Below are 20,865 nucleotides of genomic sequence, written 5' to 3'. Positions count from 1 at the left end.
TAAACATGACCCCTGGACTCCAGGAGAGAGATCTATTCATGAGAATAGTCACAAATCACTTCCTTCTAATTCCACCAGTTCTTCTGCTTACTAATTTGTCTCTTATCTTACAGAGCTGCTCTGTGAAGACCTCCCATGTTTGGACATCATATATAATACAAAACTCATGTGCAATTTATTGAGGAAATTTGACTGAACAGGCAAAATGCTATATAGAATACTTTATTTTGTAAAAACATTTACAAAATTGCTTCCAATTATTAGAGGAGATTATAATTCATGATTGCCTTCTGATATATCACATGGATGTTTTGGAGACCCGTGAAGATATTTCTTAATAAAAAGTATGCGCAATCTTCTATCTTAAGAGAGAGAAATAGGGCTGATGGAGTCATCAACAATAATCTGCTGAAGCTGAGAAAAAAATAACACTTTACGTATCTGAAAACTTTATGTATCTGGGAAAACATTATGTATCGGAGGCATTAAAGCTCAGAAATTTAACCACAACTTCCAGTTTTACCAAAGCCTAAAAATTCAGTCATAAATTCCAGTTTTATCATAAAATCTTAATAGATTTTGACTACAAAAATGTATTTCAGTTTTTATAAACTGTAAGCCTGTCCTGAAATCAGAACTCAAAACCAGAGTTCTGATATTGCTTTTAATAACCTTCAAACTTAGTGGGATATTAAAAGTTCAGTTTATTTTAGTATCATCTGAAAAATTATTCAGACAGCTGTAACAAGCAATATGTAGCAGGACCTCTTCAAGGTCACAACTGTGTCTATAAGAAAAGATGGGATTATTGTGGTTTTGTTGCAAAGGAGCCTGTCCATATATGAGACAGCAGCCACGTGAAGTGGAAGCCTGGATACATATCTTTCTGAACCTAATAATTGCTCACTGGCTCACAGAAATGTTTCCTAGGTAGTTCTAGCACAGAGTTTAGTTTTAGGATAATCTCTGATTTACGGCCAGATTTAGCACATCAAAACAATATACTCAATCTGTGGTCTGCCTCTCTCTTCCCCAGGAATCCTTCAGCAGTGGTTATGCAGGTCTGCCACACTAATCTGCAGTGCAACGTGCCCATCTGTTCATGTGATGAGGGATAAACTTATGCCTTCATGTGCTACACCTGGAGTACCAATACTTGTAGTTCTGTGGCCTTACATGTGGCAAGGGAGACACCTAAATATGCAGCACAGGAGGCTCCCTATAGACATAGCACTTGCACCAGTAGACATGGTAGGTGTTTCTAAAATAAAGCAGGGAAGTTTGTTCTTGTATAGATGTGATTTTTAAACTGTCATATGATTATTTTTTTTTTCTTCTGTAGTCCCCTTTAAACTTTTGAATTTCTAGATCTCTGTAAAGAGCAAAATGGTTATTTTTAAATTCCTATTCAAAGGAATAGTTAAAAGTAATGCTGAAATGTTGAACAGAAGCAGGATTTCTTTTCTAAGAGAAATTCATTATAAAATATAAGTAGTTGTCATGATTCACATGTATACCCAAATGAGTAAGCAGATGCTTTCTCCTGCTTTAAGTTCTTTTCACTGTTAAAAATGAGGAATTTTAGTTCCTAGCTTCTCTGTGGAAATATTTAATATTCTTTCCAACATATTTAGAGTATTTTTGCATACAGCCCAGAACAAATATTTCCAATGTGCTATGACTCAGTACTTTTTTTGATGCTGCAGAAATACAATGAAAAGCCTGTTTCTCATAGTGTTTTGGCAGAAAACAACTCTGTGGGCTGGTGTTGGCAACACCACAGTCTAAGAATAGGGCACTTTTCAGGCAGAAAGTTGTTGAATTTGGACATAAGGTTTGTCTAGATGTAGAGAAGTCATTGTCCTCAGGGAAAGGAGTAATTTGGAAATGCCTGCCCTACAAGTTAGAGTGCATTAGCATCTACCAAAATTATTATTTCCTGTGAGGGCTACTCAGAATGAAGTAACTCCAAAGACTATATTCCACTGTACAAGTCAGGTTGCTGGGCAGACCCTGAAATGCTTCTGTAAAGGGGCTCTCATTGTATGGAGTGCTCTATTCCGGTTTCAATTGTTCATAAACATGAGTAATGCTTCCTAATGCTTGTGTAAATGGGAAGAACTGTAAATGGATGGTGCTTCACCATACATGTAATATGCTGATAGCACTACTGCTGTCTTTATAAAATATAGCATTTTAATGAAAAATGTAATACAGTGAACAGGAAGTGAAAGAGTCAAAACTTTTAGAAATTTATCTTGTTATGGGAACCTTAAAATATGATATTCTGAGCAGAGTGTGTGCTGTCCTGATTCTGCTGAATACAGTGGAGGTGTTTTCGCTTGCTGAGGTTTTACCCATAAATATAGGCTATGTGGATTGTTCTCTGCAAATAAATGCAGTGCAGAAAATTCCCTTGATAGGCTACCTACAGCATTCCCTTACTACACATAACATTTGCCAAGTGACTCAAGTGTCTAAACAGCCAGTTTCATTTCCTTCTTATTTCACTCCACAAGTCTGAACTTTCCTGGTTATCCATTCTGCTTTTGGTGGCAATAATTTTTGTAATTTATTTCTCACCAAAATGAAATGCTGGCACAGTTGGCAAGTCAGCCAACTCCATACAGATCATATTAGATATTAGGTTTGGCTTTCTTACTGTGACAGCCTCTCAGCAAAAACCCAGAAAGTCCAGAAACAAGGACCAGGCAGAGCAGTTAACATAAATGTTCTGTCACTTGGTAGAGCAAAAATGATTTTACTCCTAACCTTAATCTGAAAACCTTTTATCTGGGAACATTAAGCATGTGTGTACTCACCTGTGTGCCTTATTTCAGGTGTTCCAACCTAAACATATGACCTCTAATGGAGCAGCAGACACATGTCATCTTACAGCAGGTAATAGTTGCAGTTAATCATGTAGCTTTGAGCCATTCCCTTTCTACTCATTAATCTACCGCCTTTGAGACTTGTTCTAACAGTCCAAGCCATTAACAGGTACACCAGAAGAAAAAGTTGAAAGTTGGATGAGACTTTCAACTTAAAAAGGGTCAGGAATGTACGTGTGTGAACTCCTGCCGCTTTCCATTCTTTCCCCAACAAACACTAATGAACAGCTTCCAGCTATTGACATTAAAAAATAATCATCCTGCCAAGGAAATATTTCTTTCCCCAAACAGGGAAGGATTCCCTCAAGATGTATCTCAAAATGATACATGTTTGATGGTAGCTCTTTGTCCTAAATTAGTGACACACTTATGGTCTGCTGTCTCTAAGGCAGGAAACAAAAAATTCACATCTTTCTGAAAAAGAAAGCTCCCTTCTTTCATGACATGCAATAGTATGGCCCTGAAAGGCTCCTTTGTATCAGACATCAGTTATAACAATTTAAAATACAGAAAACCAACTTTAAATTCCTCTAAAGGAGTGTATTGATTTGTGTTCATTGTATGAAGATCTTTGGAATCATGAAAAAAGTGGAAATGAGTCACAACACAGTGAAAATTTGTGAGTGAAAAAGAGCAACAACAATACAGAATGGAGGTCACAAAGAAGCTGATTTAGCCTTGGAAGCAAGAGAGCACAGGGCTCCTCACTGAGATGCACAGTTCTGGCACTAACCTGAGGTATGTCCTTGGGCATGTCTCTTCACCTTTTTGTGATTCCAATTCCCATCTGTAAAGAGAAAATAACAAAACGTAACTATGAAGAACTTCAGATGACAAATGCTGCAGGACTCCTAGGATTGCTTACTCCCTAAATTTAGCTTACAGGTCACAGTAGGGGGAAATAAAGCAGATCATGCATTATCTCTGTACTTAGGGGTAATGACTATTAAGTGCTTTCTGTCAACTCACTTCTGCAACCCTACGGCAGCTAGAGAAAAGCACATTCTTCCTGTAATAAAGATTTGAAGGTCTACCTTCCATCTTCACCAAGTTATTAGCAACAAATCATTACTTGAAGCAGCAATGGAGGAATAAATATGTTTTAAGACTCACAATTGTGCAAATGAAAGCATTTATTCTAGTAGCTGACAACATTCACGCATGCAGAATAAGCCTACCTAGACTGCTTGCCCAAGATCTGTGTTAACGATTATTCATGGTGGGGAAGAGAGGCAGTTGTTAAATATTGTCTTTGTATGGATTTATAGGAATAGCCCACTGACAGAGAACTTTATTGTCAGCAGTAATTAGATGGGAATTTTAGGTACATACTGTTCTCCTATTAGACTGGAGTCCTCAGGAATAAGTAAATAATAGTACGTTGTTGCAATTACTCTTCTAGCATGCATATACATTTTCATTTGCCCAAGGGTAGGAATACATACTGGGAACAACTGTGATACTTCCAGCGACAGAAAGGAGATTCAATATCTTTCAAAATTAGCTTCTCTGCAGAGAAGGACCTAGGAGTCCTGGTAAATGACAGTTTGGCCATGAGCTAGCAGTGTGCTCTAATGGCCAAGAAAGTCAATGTTTTCCTGCAGTGTATTAAAAAGAGCACGGTCAGCAGGTCGAGAGACTTGATGATCCCCCTTTACTCTGCCCTGATGAGGCCACGTTTAGACTACTGTGTCCAGTTCTGGGCTCCTCAATTCAGGAAAGACAGGGAACTTTATAGAGAGAGTACAGAAGAAGGCTACGAAGATGATTAGGGGCCTGGAGCAACCCCTGAAGAGAAAAAGCTGAGAGATCTGGGACTGTTTAGCCTGGAGAAGGCTGAGAGGGGATCTTATCAATGCTTGTAAATATCTAAAGGGCAGGTGACAAGTGGATGGGGCCAGTGCTTCTTAGTAGTGCTCAGCAATCAAACAAGGGGCAAGGACACAAACTGGAACACAGGGAGTTCCATATCAACATGAGAAAAAAGCTTCTTTACTTTGAGGGTGACAAGGCACTAGAACACGCCACCCAGAAAAGCTGTGGAGTCTCCTCTGGAGGCATTAAAAATCCACTGGATACTTTCCTCTGTAACCTACTCTATGGAATCTGCTTCAGCAGAGGGTTAGACTAGATAATCTCCAGAGGTCACATCCAACCACTGCAAGTTCATGATTCTGTGATTCAAAACTATCCACTCATTTAATCGTGACAATTTTGTAAACTTAGCTCAGGTCAGTACTTCCCAATTCTTTAGAATCATAAAATCATCGAGGTTGGAAAAGACCCTCAAGATCATAGATTCCAAACCATCAACCTGACTTGCTGAGTTCTCTCACTAAATCACATCCCTTAGTGGCATGTCCCCACGTCTCTTAAATATCTCAATGGTAGGGGATGCTACAACTTTCCTGAGTAGCCCAATCCAATGCTTGATCACCCTTTTTGTGAAGCAATTCTTTCTAATGTCCAATTTAAACCTTCCCTAGCACAACTTTTGACAGTTTTCTTGTGTCCTGTCAATTGTCATCTGAGAAAAGAGGCCAACACACTCCTTGTTGTGATCTCCTTTCAGGCAATTGTAGACAGCCACCTCTCAGCCACCTCTTCTCGACCCATGGATCTGCCATATCCAGTTCCCTCTGCTGAGCTTCCTGCCCTTAAGTAGACCAAACACTCCCATCCAATTTGGTGTTGACTGCAAAATTACTGAGGGCAATAAAGGATAAAGGCAAACTGACAGCCTGCTTGGGATTTCTTGGGTCTATTTTAAATAAAATCAGATAATGCTCTGAGAAACTCACCCGCGTTTCTCTAAAATTCAGATCATAGCTACTATCTGCACTTGGTTTTCTAACAGTAGGAGGAAAAGCTGCAATCAAATATCTCGTCTGTTATTTTATCTACATTTTGTGATGGGTTGTTGTGGTTTAACCTGGCAGGTGGCTCAGCACCACACCCTCATTTGCTCATTCTCCTCCTTCCCAGTGGGACAGGGGAGAGAACTGAGGAAAAAAAAAACCCAAACAACTTGTCAGTTAAGATAAAACTATTTACTAAGATAGAGAAAAGGAAAAGGATTATAGTTATTACTATATATCTATGTGTGAGTGTATATAACAAGTGATGCACAAGCAATTGCTCACCCTCCCTGATGAATACCGAGATAGCCTCCTGAGCAGCTGGAGAGAACCAAGTGAACTCCCGTCTCCTTCAAAACTCCTCCTGCATATGGAATATCCCTTCAGCCAGTTTGAGTCAGCTGTCCTAATTCTGTTCCCTCCCAGGTCCTTGGGCCCTTCTTTGAGAACTGGTTCAGTTTAGCAGTGCTTAGCAGCAGCTATAAACACTGGTGTGTAATTAACGTTATTTTTCTCCCAGAACTAAAAACATAGCAGCATACCAAACACTTCAAAGAAAACAATTCAATTCCAGCCGAAACTAAGACATGGGTAAAAACCCCAAGCACACAGTTCAGATTCCCTTTTGCAAATCTCTTACACACTTACTTTGGATTGCAATGTCAGCTGCTTTGAGACAAGGTGGAAAACTGTTTCCTGATCATGGCTCAATTACATTTTTAGCCCTTTCAGTACTCTCAGAGTTCTATCTCCACTGAAATTGTAATAGTTTGGATTTCCATTGCTGTGACAGCATGCAGTTCCTGTCTGTTAAAGCACAGGCAGTCTCAAGAGCTCAAAGTTTGATTGAAAAATAGGGTAAGGATAGGACTGAGTGGTGGCTGAATTAATTCTGCAGCAGAACACCCTCAGGTAATGCTTAGAGTCTAGAAGGACAGGCTTAGAGTGCTTGTGAGAATAATGAAAAATTAAGTATGAGGGTATACTGGGGGGCATTTTCAGTTTCTTTTCCTATATAAGCTTTGTTGTGGTTTGCACTGAGTGCAAGATTGCTTGCTGAAAGTTTAATAATTTTTTCCCCTAACCTCATGATAACTTTAGTAATAGGAAATGATCATACTTGTGAAGTGACAGAGTCACGCATTCAAATATGATTTAAGGATATTTATCCAGAAACCACTAAGGTGGGCTTGGAAAGAGAAGATGCAATTTTTTTTTTCTCTCTCTAAAGAACAACGGAATTCCAAAACTTTCAATATTGCAGAAAATTTACATTGACTTCAAACCTTAAGAATCTTGTTAAAATTCCTAGACTGCAAGTGGGTATACCAGCTACAGCTGCTCTTAGATTATCCAAATGATTTCCAATAAGACACAGCTTAAAGACCTCAGAGGGTAGGAAGAGCAGCTTCCAGAGCAAAAAAGAGCAAGTATCAGTGAGGCCGAGAGATAACTCAGGATTTTTTTTCAAAAAGGAAAGGTATGTTAGACCAACTACTTCTTGCACTGGTTAGTCTGCAATTAGGTGACAAGATTATACAGAAAATTGAAAATGCACAAACCAAAATCACTTCTCTCACAATACATTGGCATTCCTAGGCCTAGGAGCAGGTAGGAGCAAAATAGCAAGCCAAGAGAGGAAGAGTTCTGCTCCTAAGAGTGAGGAGAGATGAAGCTCACTGAGCATAGTTTCTTTCCCTAGGGGCCAAGCTTGGCCAGCAGGAACTCAGAAAGTGCTGTTTGCAACTTTCCATGGTGATGAGAACAGTTATTCCTATATGCGCTCTTGGTAAAGGAGCATTTCTTGATAAAGTCCATTTCTCCTTCTAATGGGAGTAGCCCTGCAAAGCCTCAACATAAGAAGGCTCCATATTTCTGAGGGTGGGTTTCTACTGCCTCATAGGTGTTACTGAATGCTGCAGAGGTGCAGAGGAGGCTTCCCAAGGTTGAAGCCATCAAACAACCGAGTTTCCTGTTTGAACATTGCCGTTGTGGTGGTTTTACTCGGCTGTACATCACGTGCCACGCAGGGAGGAGGAGAGAAGCTGTGTGAGCTGGTGTTGGTGCAGCTTGCCCTGTGGGGACGCCTGTGGCGTGAAGCCCTGGGGGACTCAGCAGTGCCTGGAGGGTGGGGACAAGGCCACAGGCCCACCATCATCACCATGCTGGGGATCCTCGTGGTGCTCTGCCTCATCCCTGCTGCAGATGTAACAGGTAACAGAAAAAATATGATTGTTTCTACGATTTTTCAACATTTATATCATAGGAGAGGGGAGACAGTCTTGTATAGATCTGGATTAGCTTTGCAGAAATTATGTTGTATTTGAATATGAGAGAAGAGACAAAGCATACTGCTGAGACTGCTTATAGATTGACTCAGTATAACCAGGAGGTTGATTTTCTTCTTCCACAAGTATCCCTCCTAGATAAGACTCAAGAGATATCTATTTAATCTGCCACCTCTTCAGATGCATTTGGAAACTGCTTATTTAGAGGGAGTTTATTTCACCTTTCCCTAACCCGCACAGATTGTGCTTTGTGGCTTTCAACATCTGCTGGGGGATCTGAGCAGAGCTGGTGCCAGTGCCCTCTGGGGCCACTTCTAAGCCTGCTGTGGTCAGCCCTATGTCCCATTGTGTGCCAGCTTGGTGTGACGGGCTGCAGAGCTGAGCCCACCCAAACTCTCATAGCATCAACAAGTGAAAGGACCAACAGTTGAGCTGCTTACTGAGCTCAAAGTTGGGAGGATTGGTATTGCCGACTATCTGATTTTTGCATTATTTAGTAGTTTATTGATGATAACTAGATATGTTGCTTCTTTCTGAAAATATTTTTGATAACACAAATGTCTAGTTGTGATTTAGAAATCCAGCATCTTAGTAAATCTTTCTGAATCTTCAGTTACCTGGCTGCTGTCTTTCGCTGATGCAGTGTTAGTGCCACATCTTTCCAAGTAGTACATCAAAATGCAAAGCAAGGCAAAGGGTGATGGGTTTTGCTAGGATAATCTTGACAATTTTTCAAATCTCTAGCTTGTGAACTGTTGTTATTTGGTCTCCTCCAAATACCAGCATGTTGTATTTTATAAGAAATTTACAGATAGGAGCAAAAATCTGTTTTCCAGTACAAATCTTTCACATATAGAATGTCTTTAAAGAGTCGCTTTTCCTAATACAAGAGATAAAACTCATTATATTTTTCCTAAATTGCATGTTGCTTTTCTGTAGTTCTAGTCCTCATGAAAGGCAATGTGATTTGCATGAAGCCTTGATCTATATTTCTTTAAGAGATGATAGGCCCTTTTTTCCCTGTCCTTTTTGCGTTTTCATAATTCTCTGCTTGCAATATTGTAATTACTTCCACAGCAGGCCACTGGGTTGTCTGAGAAGACAATAATTCTAGGAGGGGATAGGTAGCAGTGATAAGTTAATAGTTTTAAAACCATTTTCATGAGAAGTGAACATCTTTTAAACAACTCTTGAATTGCAAGAAAATACAGTGTGTGTTCATCAGACACCAGGGTTATGCCATGATTCTCTAGACATCCATACACTTGCTTTGGGTTAAGAACTTCAATTTCTACAGCAGCTTCATTGAAACTATTCAATTGCTTGAACAGAACCATGAGTTAGCTTACTTTTCAGGGCTTTCACCTATTTCCATGTCTCTCCTTTTCATTTTGATTCTGGGATGAATGATCCTTGCTACATAGACAACGTTAGGGCAAGTCAAAGCCCTGCAGAACTTCCTCAAAATGTACTTTGTTCTGGTGAAGACAACTGAATCTATCTTGCTATGCTTTTATTAGGCTGCACCACGGAGTGCGGCAAGTTGAGTTGGAATTGTGGAACTGTAAAGCTGGGAAGAGACTTAGAAGATTGGATTGCTTATTCCCTCTTTTCAGTAGTATCGATGTTTACAAAGCCTGTCCCTCTCCACCCTCATCATCCACTTTCTGTCAGCTAAATAACTACATGGTTACACTCTGCCAGAGAGGCTGCTAAATACTTGGCTATCTGTTTATTTTGTGAAATAAAGTAATGTAAGAATGTTCCCACTTCAGAGGACCCCAAATGACCTCGTCTTTTCAGTGCTTGCATAACATCCTGGCTGGTGTTAAAATCAATCTCTGAGTGCTGAAATCAGCCTCAAACCCACCAAGGTTACCAGAACGCAAAATGCAAGGTTAGCTGAGATTAGGATGACATCAATAAATTCTGGCTCAAAAATATCACAAACAGACAAGAGAAACCCCTGCGCTCAAACTGAGTTTAATTTCAGCAAGAATACTTTGCTCGGTGCAGCATTTGCATGAACGAAGGAAAGGTTAGTACAAAGCCAGTCTGTCACATTAGAAAAGATAGATCTCTCTGGCTCTACACATAGACACAGTGCTGGGTCACCTAAAACTGAAGTAACAGAGGAAGACTTGCACCTGGGAAAGAGTAAAGGCAACTGAACAACAAACCAGCAGCTGAAGAAACAAACAGCTTTGTTTATAACATAGCTGTGTGTCTTTCCACTTGTAGATTAAATAAGCTCCTTCCAGGTTTCCCTCTTCACCCCCCAGTAGGGACTTAAGTGGGCCATTTCTTTACTGTGCTTAGAGAAATCCCAACTTATCCCAGATTCCTTGCTCTGGCAAATAGCTCCCTGAAGCCAACTGGCATGAAAAAGAAAGAGAGTACAAAATATTTTTAACATAATATTTTTTTCCAATAACTGATAATGATTCATGGAAAGTTCTGGAAAAAAAAAAAAAACAACAAAACCCTTCAAAATAGTTAGTTTCCATACTTTATTTCACTTTCTTGACCAAAAAAAAAAAAAAAAAAAAAACGAAAGAAAGAAATAACCTTCAATGGAGCTTTGGTTGCATCAAGGGTCTGTGATTGAGGAGGTAGTGTTTTTCAGAAAATACATATGGATTGGACCTTTTGCATGAGGCAAAAAAAACCCCACTTGTGATTATAAGATATGACTAGCATGACAACATACAGAAAAGCTTTACAGAGATCTTGCACACTGTTGCTTATAAAACCTAAAGCCTTGAGACACATCAAAAAGTTCTTACATTTCTAGACATTACAAACTTTTGAAACTGGACAATGATTTTCATAACTGCCATTTGCTGCCTGAGACCAAGACATAGATATTTATTACTATATCGCATGACTGAAGACAGCTCTGGAAACAGCAGTCATAACCCTGTTTAGGGGAAAACGTACACTATTGGAAACACATACTGGATGTTTTAGAGTTTCGCTATTTTCATAAACCCAAAGAGACAAAAGAAAAACTGTCTGCAAAAGCAGCTTCAGCACAAGTTTGTTCAGAATGGTTCAGATTCTACTAAAAATACACTCAAATCCTATTCAGATCAGAAATCAAGTAAGGGATGTTTGGCCTTACTTTGTTTTCCCCATAAAACTAATATATATTTTGGCATGACTGACTTTCTTCAATTTGAAAAAACTGCGAGCTTGGAGAAGCAGGATAACAGCAGGGCCTGACATGCCTGTGGGGCGAGCTTGCCTTGCCTCAGCCCTGCCCTATTCACATGGTGCTATTTAGTTCCTACAAACGGAATACAAAACACCTTCAATCAATTCAGATTTTACATGGTAGAGCCACTTTGCAAAAGCAGATTTGGTTTAAGTTTGGCTTAAATAAATCACTTAGGAGCAGCCCTTATTTAATGATCCACAAATAAACTTTTTCCCACTGTTTAGCTATCTTAGCACCAACTTTATAGGGTTGGGTCAACACTCAGCTGCCATGGTGAGGCAAACAGGCTGGGCCAGAAAGCCAAGACGTAAGTTGAAGGAAACTATTTTTTTGGTGGATGCATCAAAAACGTTTGTTTGACAATAAACAAAATATCGCAGCATGGACATAAATAGTCCAGAGCTGTAATTAAATAGCAGAGCTCATGCTGTGAAGCTATGTACTACTATATATCAGGAATCCAGACTAGCAAAAGCTCAATGTAAGTCTCTGGGTTCTGCAGAACAGTCTGAAAAACATCTGAAGGTGGTCCCTCAGTGAACTATTTTCAGTGTTGTCTTTCCTCAGGCCATAGTGATCTGATCAGGCTATGCGATAAACGTCCATCTGTTTTTCTGTAAGTACTTGCAGTGACAAACAGATACTTATTTGTAAGTACCTACAGTGAAAAACAAGCAAGTATTTTTTTCTGAGCCATAGTACTTCTGCAACTATCTCTTCAAGGATGCCTGTTTTGGATATAAACTATGAAACAGAAAAACCCCTTCTGAAGGTGTATTCAGCTCCTGCAATAGCCAGGGTTGTAGTGGTGGGCACTGGTGGAGTAAAAATCAGAACAATTCTGTCTCAAGTGAAATGCTTTGAATTCTGCTTTTTTAACCAAAGAACAATTCCACTGCAGACTTGCACCTTTCCACTTGGACCAAAGATTGGTTTTCTAGAAAAAAATAATACGATCAAATAGCATGTCTAAAGAGGTAGAATGTGAACCTCACTCTTTACTAGAATGCCTTATAGGCCTAGGTGAGAGCTTTTGTTGGAAAATGCTGATTCAATGAAACTGAAATATTTTGCTGAAATGTCTTCACTTCGATGAAAATCCACCATAGGCAGCACCTTCAGTAGGATCCAGCCTTGTCTGCTGTTACTGCCTGCTCTGGGATTCCAAGACCCTGGGGCCTTTGTACTGGAAAGAATGGAAGTGCTCACTCTTCACCAAAACAAAATGTTTTAGTTTAGGTTCCCTGCAAACATGAGATTTCTGAGCTGTGATAAGCTCTGCTGCAACCCTCAAGTTAGCTACACTGAACAGAGAGACATGAGGAGGTTGGGCTGCAAACTCCTTTGCTAAAGATCCCCTGTCTCATATCTTCCTGCTCTCATGAGAAGAAAGGGCTGGTAAACATGACTTTTGGTGAGAAAATGAACAACTTCAGCAGTTTCATGGGCTGGGCTGGTTCTTGGAGAACCTGTTGGGCATGGTTTGTTTTTACTGTCCACACCCTGCAACTAGTCCTGACCAACTCACACATCTCTGCGTGCTCACTCCCTGTTCCAGCCTTGTGCATTTCATGTCTTACAATTACTGCTGTGCCAGGGCATACCTTAGCAGAGGGCTTCTGGCTCAACCTCCCAGTAGGCCAACAAGTGGATGGAGCCAAGGTTTTCACTCCGAATTTGGTAGACCCACACTCAAGTCCGTCTTTTGTTTTGATTCAGAGTAAGGATTACACCCAAATCTCCCATGTCCCTGTGAATGCTGTGACCACCATGTAAGCTCACTGTCTTCACTCACAGCTCTCATAATGGAAAACGTGGCTTCACAACACCTGTGGATATACTTGGTAGTATCTGGTGTGGATATTTTCTGGATCTATGTAAATAGCATGTCAATTTTATGAATGTATTTGTTTTATATGCCTTTTGGCCTGTATGTGTCTCTGAAAGCAGAGCATATGACTAGACGACGTGACTTAAGTGGCCTCTTTCAGGCTAATGTTCCTGCTGCCCTCTAGAAGCTCCCAACAGCCTTAAGGGAGGCATGCTTAAGTTCTTGACCCGAAACTGAGCATGGAAATAAACCTGTATAACCTTCAACCCAAAGGAGTATCCTCCCAAGAGGCCAGGGTGGTCCCTCTTCCTGTACATCTAGGAGCACACTAAATGCATCCATGTAGTCCTAAATATTAAGTATATTGAAACACTTGTTTCCTGGGCACTGTGAATCTGGCCTCCTTCCCGCTCCATTTTCCTTTCTATCCTCTTAAAGTATCCTCACATGGATTAAGTAGAATGAATGCAGGTTTTATAGCAGATTTTGGAGAGACATACGGTTGCCTTTGTCTCAACCACAGCAATTCTCTGTGATCCATCAAAGGCTGCTAAGAACTCCTGCGAGTTGAACTTGCATGGAGACATATGCAATGGCATGCATACACAATAGCACTGTCCTTGCTTCTGGCAAGTTCCTAGCTTAAGAACCACGGCTCACTTCCTCTTATTTACAGGTCACCATTTGAAAAGCCTCATTTGTACAGAGTGGATTTTCTGGAAGCAGTTGTCTTTCTGCACAGTCTGAGCAGTGGTTTATTGTTTGGCAGTTAGTAGCACAGAGTTTTATGTGTCAGAAAACACTTTCTGTTTATGTATCAGTTTGGTCAATCCAAACTGAATTCTATCTTCATGTGACATGCTTTTTTACAGGCCATTCAAGTGCTAAGTGCCAATACCGTGTCAGATTAGTCAGCCTAAGTCCTTTGTGTGATTAAGAATCTGCTACAGCTGCTAGCTAGATAAATGACTTTTTAAAAATTAAAATTATACCAGTTCTTGCTTTTAGTGCTTCTTGTCCAAGGGCCAAATACTTGAAAAATTTCACCAAGTTCCACTTGCAAACTTTTCAAATCTGTCCTTGAATTAAAAAGCAAAGGTATGAATAATATTCTCTTATCTGGTTACTTAACTGTGCATTCAATTCATGGTATTTTCACTCCATACTTCTCCCTGGCATTCTGCATGCTAAGGAAGGGGTAGACGGAGGTGGCCTTACACATGTATACACACTAACAAACAAAGTAGCCTTGTGACCCTTGACTTTAAATCTTCGCCACCTGGGCCACTTTGTCTCATAGTGTTCTGATTCTGAGGAAGAACACCCTCAACCTCACCGTCTCCCATGGTAACAATGAAATTACTTATACATAGAGAGAGGATAGCTTCAATCAGAGCTTTCTTGAGTAACTGCTTCTACCAATTGGTGTTACACACTGCCTAGCAGGGAGTGCCAACAGAGAAGAAGAGACATGGAGACAAGCTGAACAGGAGGATGTGTGGTTCTAAAGTCTCTTAATATATCTTGCAAACAAGTGTTTTTCTTCCCTCCCTTCCAGAAAACAAGATTCTAGTGGCTCAGAGTCCTTTGCTCATTGTAGCCAATAGAACAGCAACTCTAGTCTGCAACTACACATACAATGGAACAGGGAAAGAATTTCGAGCCTCGCTGCACAAAGGAACAGACAGTTCAGTTGAAGTCTGCTTTATTTCATGGAACATGACCAAAAGTAACAGTAATTCAAATAAAGAATTCAACTGTTGGGGGAATCATGATAAGGACAAAGTAATCTTCAATCTTCGGAATATGACTGCCAGCCAAACTGACATCTACTTCTGCAAAATTGAGGCAATGTATCCGCCTCCATATGTCTATAATGAGAAGAGCAATGGGACTGTCATTCATGTGAGAGGTAAGCTGAGAACCTGCACACCAGTATCCTTCCTGTACACACTCCCTACATTTTGGATTGAGGCAGAAAAAATAGCTGGGTTGCCTCTTAAAATGAAATTCCTGCTCCTGATTTCTTAAGAAAGGCATCTTAAGCAGGTGTATGATAAGATTAATACAGATAATGTGTTGGGATGAGGAGTAAAAAAGCTTTTAAATGCTTAAAAGTTTTCTTTGCTCTTTTAAAGAGACACCTATCCAAACACAAGAACCTGAGTCTGCAACTTCGTACTGGGTTATGGTGGCATTGACAGGACTTCTTGGTTTCTACAGTATGCTTGTAACTGCAGTCTTTATAATCTACCGGGTAAGAAACTATTATCCTTTGCTTTATGTGCTTTGCCCCCATGTGCTCTTCATCTCTCATGCTATTCTTCCCATACTTACCACAAATCCACTGATATCCCTCGCATTAGGATCACAGTGTTTCTTCAGCCCAGCTACATATTCATACCTGTGCTATGCCCCAAGAAAGCTGAAATACCAGATGCTCTCCAGATAGGCAGCCAGCCTCCTCAGCAGAGTCCTATGGCAATGTCAACACCTCACCAAAGCTGGGACATAATCTCCAGTTCCAACTAGTTCTCCCTGTCGGGGAAATACCTCTCTACAAGCACTCCTGCCAAACCCCTTTGAGACTATTCTGATGGGAGGAGCTCGCCTACAGTGAAACAATCTTCAGAGAACCCTCCATTGGCCCCAAAACATCCACACCGGTGTGTTGTGCCCATGCAGCAATTCCCTCTCATACACACTTTTTCTGACAGCTTGATTTCAGTAGAATAGGGGCACCCTAAGAAGGCAGAGAGAGTCTTGCAGTTCTTTATTTTTTTGCCTTCTGATCCCTCTGGAGATTTGTCTGGCCCAGTTCACACCCAGTCCAGCTTGGTTCAACACACAGCTCTGCTGGAGTAGGGAAAGCACCAAGTGTGATGCAGAGGCAGCAGAATGCCTCCTTCTAGCACAGGTCTTAGGGTCACCATCTCCCAGAGATGATTTCACACTTTCTGCTCCACGTTGGAAAGACTTGAAATATGACCACAAAGAGTTCTGTTCCTTGCACTCTGTCTCTCTTTGTATCTCTGCCATTAAATAGTGTCATTCAACACATTATGAGGTAGTCTGTATAAAGGGTGAAGTCTTTCTGACAGGCCACATGCTGCACGTACACAGAAAACAACTCACACTACTAGCTGAAGCTCAAGCTTTCTTAACTGTTTCACAAAAATACATTTGTTCAATATATACATATTTCTAATGGTTAACAATCAAATTGGACATTGCCACAGGAAAATATAAAGGCAGGTTAAGCGGTCCCTCTTAGAGCTTGCTGTAGAAACTGACAGGAGAGCTGTGAGAGGATTACAGCAAACAGCTGCTGGTGTTACCATGCTGTGCTACAGTAGCTGTGCCTGGATGAGATACTATAGCTTCCAATCCATCCTTTCGGATCTGAAACCATTTTCTCTCTGCTATTTTTGTTTGGTACCCAATGGCTATGCACTGCACTACTAAGATGTCTGCTCCCAGCAAGACTGACAAGGCATCAATTTTGACTTCCTGCATCAATTTTGCCTGCTGTTATTGCTGCTGGTGCTATTCTCCTGGTAATGTGTGCTCTGAGTGTGGATGTATTTGGAGTGCTGTTGAATGTAGACAAAGCTACCTACAAGACTTTGTAGATGCTAAAATGAGGTCCTAAAAGTGCTATTTGACAGCCAAGGCAAGTATGTTTCATTTGAGTTCCTGGAAGCAACTAAAGATGTGCTAATTCCTACATTTCTGTCTTCCCTGGAGGAAAACTGTTTTCCTTTCGAGAAGCAGCTGTATTTCATCCTGGAACAATCCAGAACTCACTCATGCTAGCAAAATGTATTTATCTCATGTGAAATTACCTCTTAGATTTTAATAGATGAATTAAAAATGTTTTTATGGAGATAAACACGGACAGAGAAAACTTTTCTATCTAATGATTAAATGCACCAACTGCACTGCATGGCTTAAGTAGCACATAATTTCCATTCAACCCCTTGCGTATATATAACATTAACATCAACAAGCTTTAAGTGTCTCATAGAAATTAACTGCCTCCCTCTGCATGTACAGCTGTTAGGTTTCTGATGCAAGCCTCCTCCAATGCCACAGCATCACATGCATATTGCGCTATATGCAATATATTCACATACTATGTATGTATGTGTATGTAGGAAGTTTCAGTTAAAACATTGTAAGAAAAAGTATAATCAGCATTAAGGAAGAAGAATGAAAGCACTTTACCTAGTTCCTGTAAGAAGGCCTTCATCTATGCAAGAACAATAACCTCATGCACAGCCTGCAGGAACCACAGGTTCATACACTGATGTAGCCACAAACTTCCTCTATGATTATAGGCAAATGATTTCATCTGCCTTCTGCTGTTCTTGTTCCTGAAGGGGATGCTTCCCATGTCTCGCAGGGGCACTGTGAGGCAGGGATTCAACGTTGGAAATGAGATTTTTAAGGCTCTGTTAATGAGACAGATGAAAGATTAACAGCAGCTCTGGTTCTTTTTCCCTTCGAAGGAATGTCCAGAACAGCATATACATTATGCATTTCTACTACTGTAAGTGGTCAGCAAGCCATGATACATAGGAGTGGCTCCAAAAGTAATGCCTCCTATTTTATTATGTTGGCCCACAACATCAGAGGCAGATGTTGGCGGTACAGCAGTAGAGGTTGAGCCTTTCTGCCAATATTCCATTTCATTTTGTTGCTATGAGACAGATGGCAGCAAAAGGGCAGTCTAACGAAATGATGTCTGACATGGAAGTGTGTATGAAGCAAAGGTGTGTCACTGAATTCCTCTTTGGGGAAAAATGGCACCCATTCACATTCATTGATGTTTGCTGAATGCCCCTGGAGACCAAACAGTGGATGTGAGCATGGGAAGGTGGTGAGTTTCAGCAGAGGAAACAGTGACATGAAAGACAAGCCACATTCCAGACAGCAATACACAGCTGTCACATCACAAAATTAAGATCATCTTGATCAGCTCATCAGCACAAATTTGGTGGATTACAATCTGGGAACTCTGTACAGAGCTGAATATCAGCCTCAATGCATTGGAAACAATGCTGGCTGTGTTGGAATACTGCAAAGTTTGCACCAGGTGGGTCCCACAAATGCTCACACAGGAACAGAAATAATAGCGTGTGCAAGTTTGCCAGGATCTATTGAAGTAATTTGAGACTGAAGTGGCAGCTTCCTGGATCACTTCACTACCAGCGATGAGCCATGATGACACTGCTATGAGCTGAAGTCAAAATAGTAGACCATTGAGTGGAGATGTGAATTTTCCATAGAATAATATATGGAATTCAATTCCCTTATTCGATGTCCAAGGTACAGCTCTCTGCAGGAAAAGTGATGTGCACTGTCTTTTGGGGTAGGACAGAGGTGATCCTCTGGATTTCCTGGGACCCAGACAAACCATCAACTCTGACCACTACATCACGACACTGACTAAGCTGTAGACTGGAGCTTCCAGAGTCAGAAGAACAGAGAAGAAGACAACCTTTCTCTTGCAACATAGTAATTCCAGGCCCCTTAACAGTCTGAAGACTATAGAGCACATTTCTCAGCAGGACTGTCCTACCATAACCACTTGTATAGCCCAGTTTTGATGCCTTCTGACTTCAATCTGTTCAGGTCAATAAAAGATGAACTATGAGGGCAACATTTTCCTAACAACAACGCCATTGTAGTAGCTGTGAAACAGTGTGTCACCTCTACTAGTGCTAACTAGTGGTAACTGTGTTGAAAAACAGTGTTTTGCAGCTGAGAATTTGCTCTATCAAATAGTGCTATTGTGCTATTTGTATGTGTGTGACTTCCATGGAAATAAGCAGAAGGCATTACTTTCAGAGCAACCTATATACATAGCCCAGGCTGATTTTTTCTGCTCTTGTTCTCTTCCAGTTAAGCCAATTTCTTCTCCTTCCTAATAAATTAGGGCAATCTTCACTGCTCAAGGCTGTGTTGCTTCTGTTGAGACATTCCCTAGCTGAGAACTTGCAGTGGGACAGATCAGCTTGTATCCTTTGTCTGCAGCATTTCTTCACCTGGAAAACTGACACTACATCTCTCAGCAGATTAGCTGGACATTTACATTCAGGTTGGGCTTATTCTATGGATTATTTTATGCGAACGTGTGTTCTGTTTTCAAACTGGAGGCTTTCTTATAAATATGTCTGCTTCCCTGAACCAACCCAGGACCAGGACTGCCAGCAGCTGAAATGTCTGAAGGTTAGGTAAGATGATTTGTTAACTCGCAGAAAAAATCAAATGCATTATTAATATTTCTCATGTCTTATTAACACTCAAAAGTTCTCTGCTCTCTTCCCTGTCTTTTTTCCCCCTTTTAGGATGTTCACCACAGGTAGGACAGACTAATTGCAGAAATGGTTTCACACTTCTCTCACCCCTTCTCCCACAGCAAAAATCCAAGAGGAACAGGTACCGTCAGAGTGACTACATGAATATGACCCCCCGGCATCCACCTCACCAAAAGAACAAGGGCTACCCATCCTATGCACCAACACGAGACTACACTGCGTATCGCACCTGGCAGCCATGATACCCACCAGCATAACACCACTATCCTCACGTGCTTCTAGGCAGCCACCTGCTCTTGGAATGGAAGGACAGCCTGTCATTTCCTCATCATGTTTGTTACTATTGACCATGGATACCTACACCACAGCAAGTATTGGCTAAACTTCAATATTATTCAAAGATAAAAGATAAACATAAAAAAAAGGGGGGAAAAGACAAAAAAAGGATTGTTTTCCATGATGGCTGAAAATGTGGTGTAACTTGTTTTGAGGTCTGTCAGTGGATAAGAAAGAAGGATGGCCCTGGACCTCAGAGCTGGTCTCCTCCTAATGTGTGGGGGTTTTTTTGAGCTGCTTGGGGAACCTGAACCAGAACCAGAACTTCTGACCTTTCCCAACAACCACTGCCTTAGCCTGTAATTTCTTTTCCTATATGTCTAATCCTCAGAAACCACTGTTGCTGTGAAATATGGAAAAATGAAAAAAAAAAAAAAAAAAAAAAAAACCCACTTCCCTCTGAGCCCAGAGCACAGTTTGAAGTTTGACACAAATGTTCGAAAGAGTTGGAAAAGTCAGCCAGAACGTAGCCGAGCAATTAGGCTATAGCACAAGTGGGCTGTCAGGGCAAACCAAGATCGAAAGAAAGCTATGTAAGCATTCAGCATGTGAGTCCTTAGATTGTTCACTTTGGGTTTGTAAAGAGCATTTGAAGTCATAAATGAGTTACTCTACAGAGTGAGAAATCAATCCACCTGAAGAAGAAATCAAGACAAGTTGGACTGTGAGAAAGATTTGCTGTGATCATGAAAAGCCCCAGTTCCTATGTCTGCCTACAGCAAGATGATATTAAGTCATATGGTGAGCATTAGATGACACCAATGTCGTATTTGGAGCAGAGCTTTACCTCATTTATGAATTTTTGTTTCTATCAATAAGGCACTTTGCTGAGTCCTCCTGAATATTCATCCATTTCTTCTGGCACCTATGTTGTACCAGAGTTCCTTTGAGAATCAGAGTCCAGTTATGAGCGACTAAAGACCATCTGAACCTTTTTCCCCATAAGCAAGCAATGTTTTCAGTGTGAGAGTGTCCTCAGGTCCTACCACTGTAACCAGCATCCACATCTGCTCAGCCGCTTGCAGGGACTGCTCTAGGCACTTTGAACTTCGTGCTGACTGAAGGTTATTTTTTATCTAAACATGTTCTTCAGGGATGCTTCCTACTGAAGTAGGGTA

General features: G+C 40.7%; 1 protein-coding gene and 1 long non-coding RNA gene across 2 annotated transcripts in view; one reads left to right on the top strand and one right to left on the bottom strand.

The window, feature by feature from the left end:
- Positions 1–237: 237 nt before the first annotated feature.
- LOC109368509 (uncharacterized) overlaps positions 238–20,865 on the bottom strand; it is a 71,769-nt gene continuing 51,141 nt past the window's right edge. Inside the window, exons 4-5 of the long non-coding RNA XR_014884281.1 lie at positions 3,625–3,678; positions 238–414 (exon numbers count right to left, since the gene is read on the bottom strand). This is a non-coding gene — a long non-coding RNA (uncharacterized LOC109368509). The remainder of the gene's footprint in view (positions 415–3,624; positions 3,679–20,865) is intronic.
- Positions 7,788–19,817, top strand: CD28 (CD28 molecule). Its single transcript, XM_003207504.5, has 4 exons — positions 7,788–7,963; positions 14,647–15,000; positions 15,227–15,345; positions 19,513–19,817. The coding sequence occupies exons 1-4, from the start codon at positions 7,912–7,914 to the stop codon at positions 19,651–19,653; spliced, it is 666 nt and encodes a 221-aa protein (XP_003207552.3). The 5' UTR covers positions 7,788–7,911; the 3' UTR covers positions 19,654–19,817.

Source organism: Meleagris gallopavo, chromosome 7 (assembly GCF_905368555.1).
Source record: "Meleagris gallopavo chromosome 7, MGAL_WU_HG_1.1, whole genome shotgun sequence".
Classification (NCBI taxonomy): domain Eukaryota; kingdom Metazoa; phylum Chordata; class Aves; order Galliformes; family Phasianidae; genus Meleagris; species Meleagris gallopavo.
This window is presented reverse-complemented; position numbering and strand designations above follow the sequence as displayed.

Coding starts and splice junctions, on each gene's coding strand:
- CD28 (XM_003207504.5), top strand. CDS start 7,912: ATGCTGGGGATCCTCGTGGTGCTCTGCCTCATCCCTGCTGCAGATGTA. Junction 15,001..15,226: donor GACTGTCATTCATGTGAGAG/GTAAGCTGAGAA, acceptor GCTCTTTTAAAG/AGACACCTATCCAAACACAA. Junction 15,346..19,512: donor CAGTCTTTATAATCTACCGG/GTAAGAAACTAT, acceptor CTTCTCCCACAG/CAAAAATCCAAGAGGAACAG.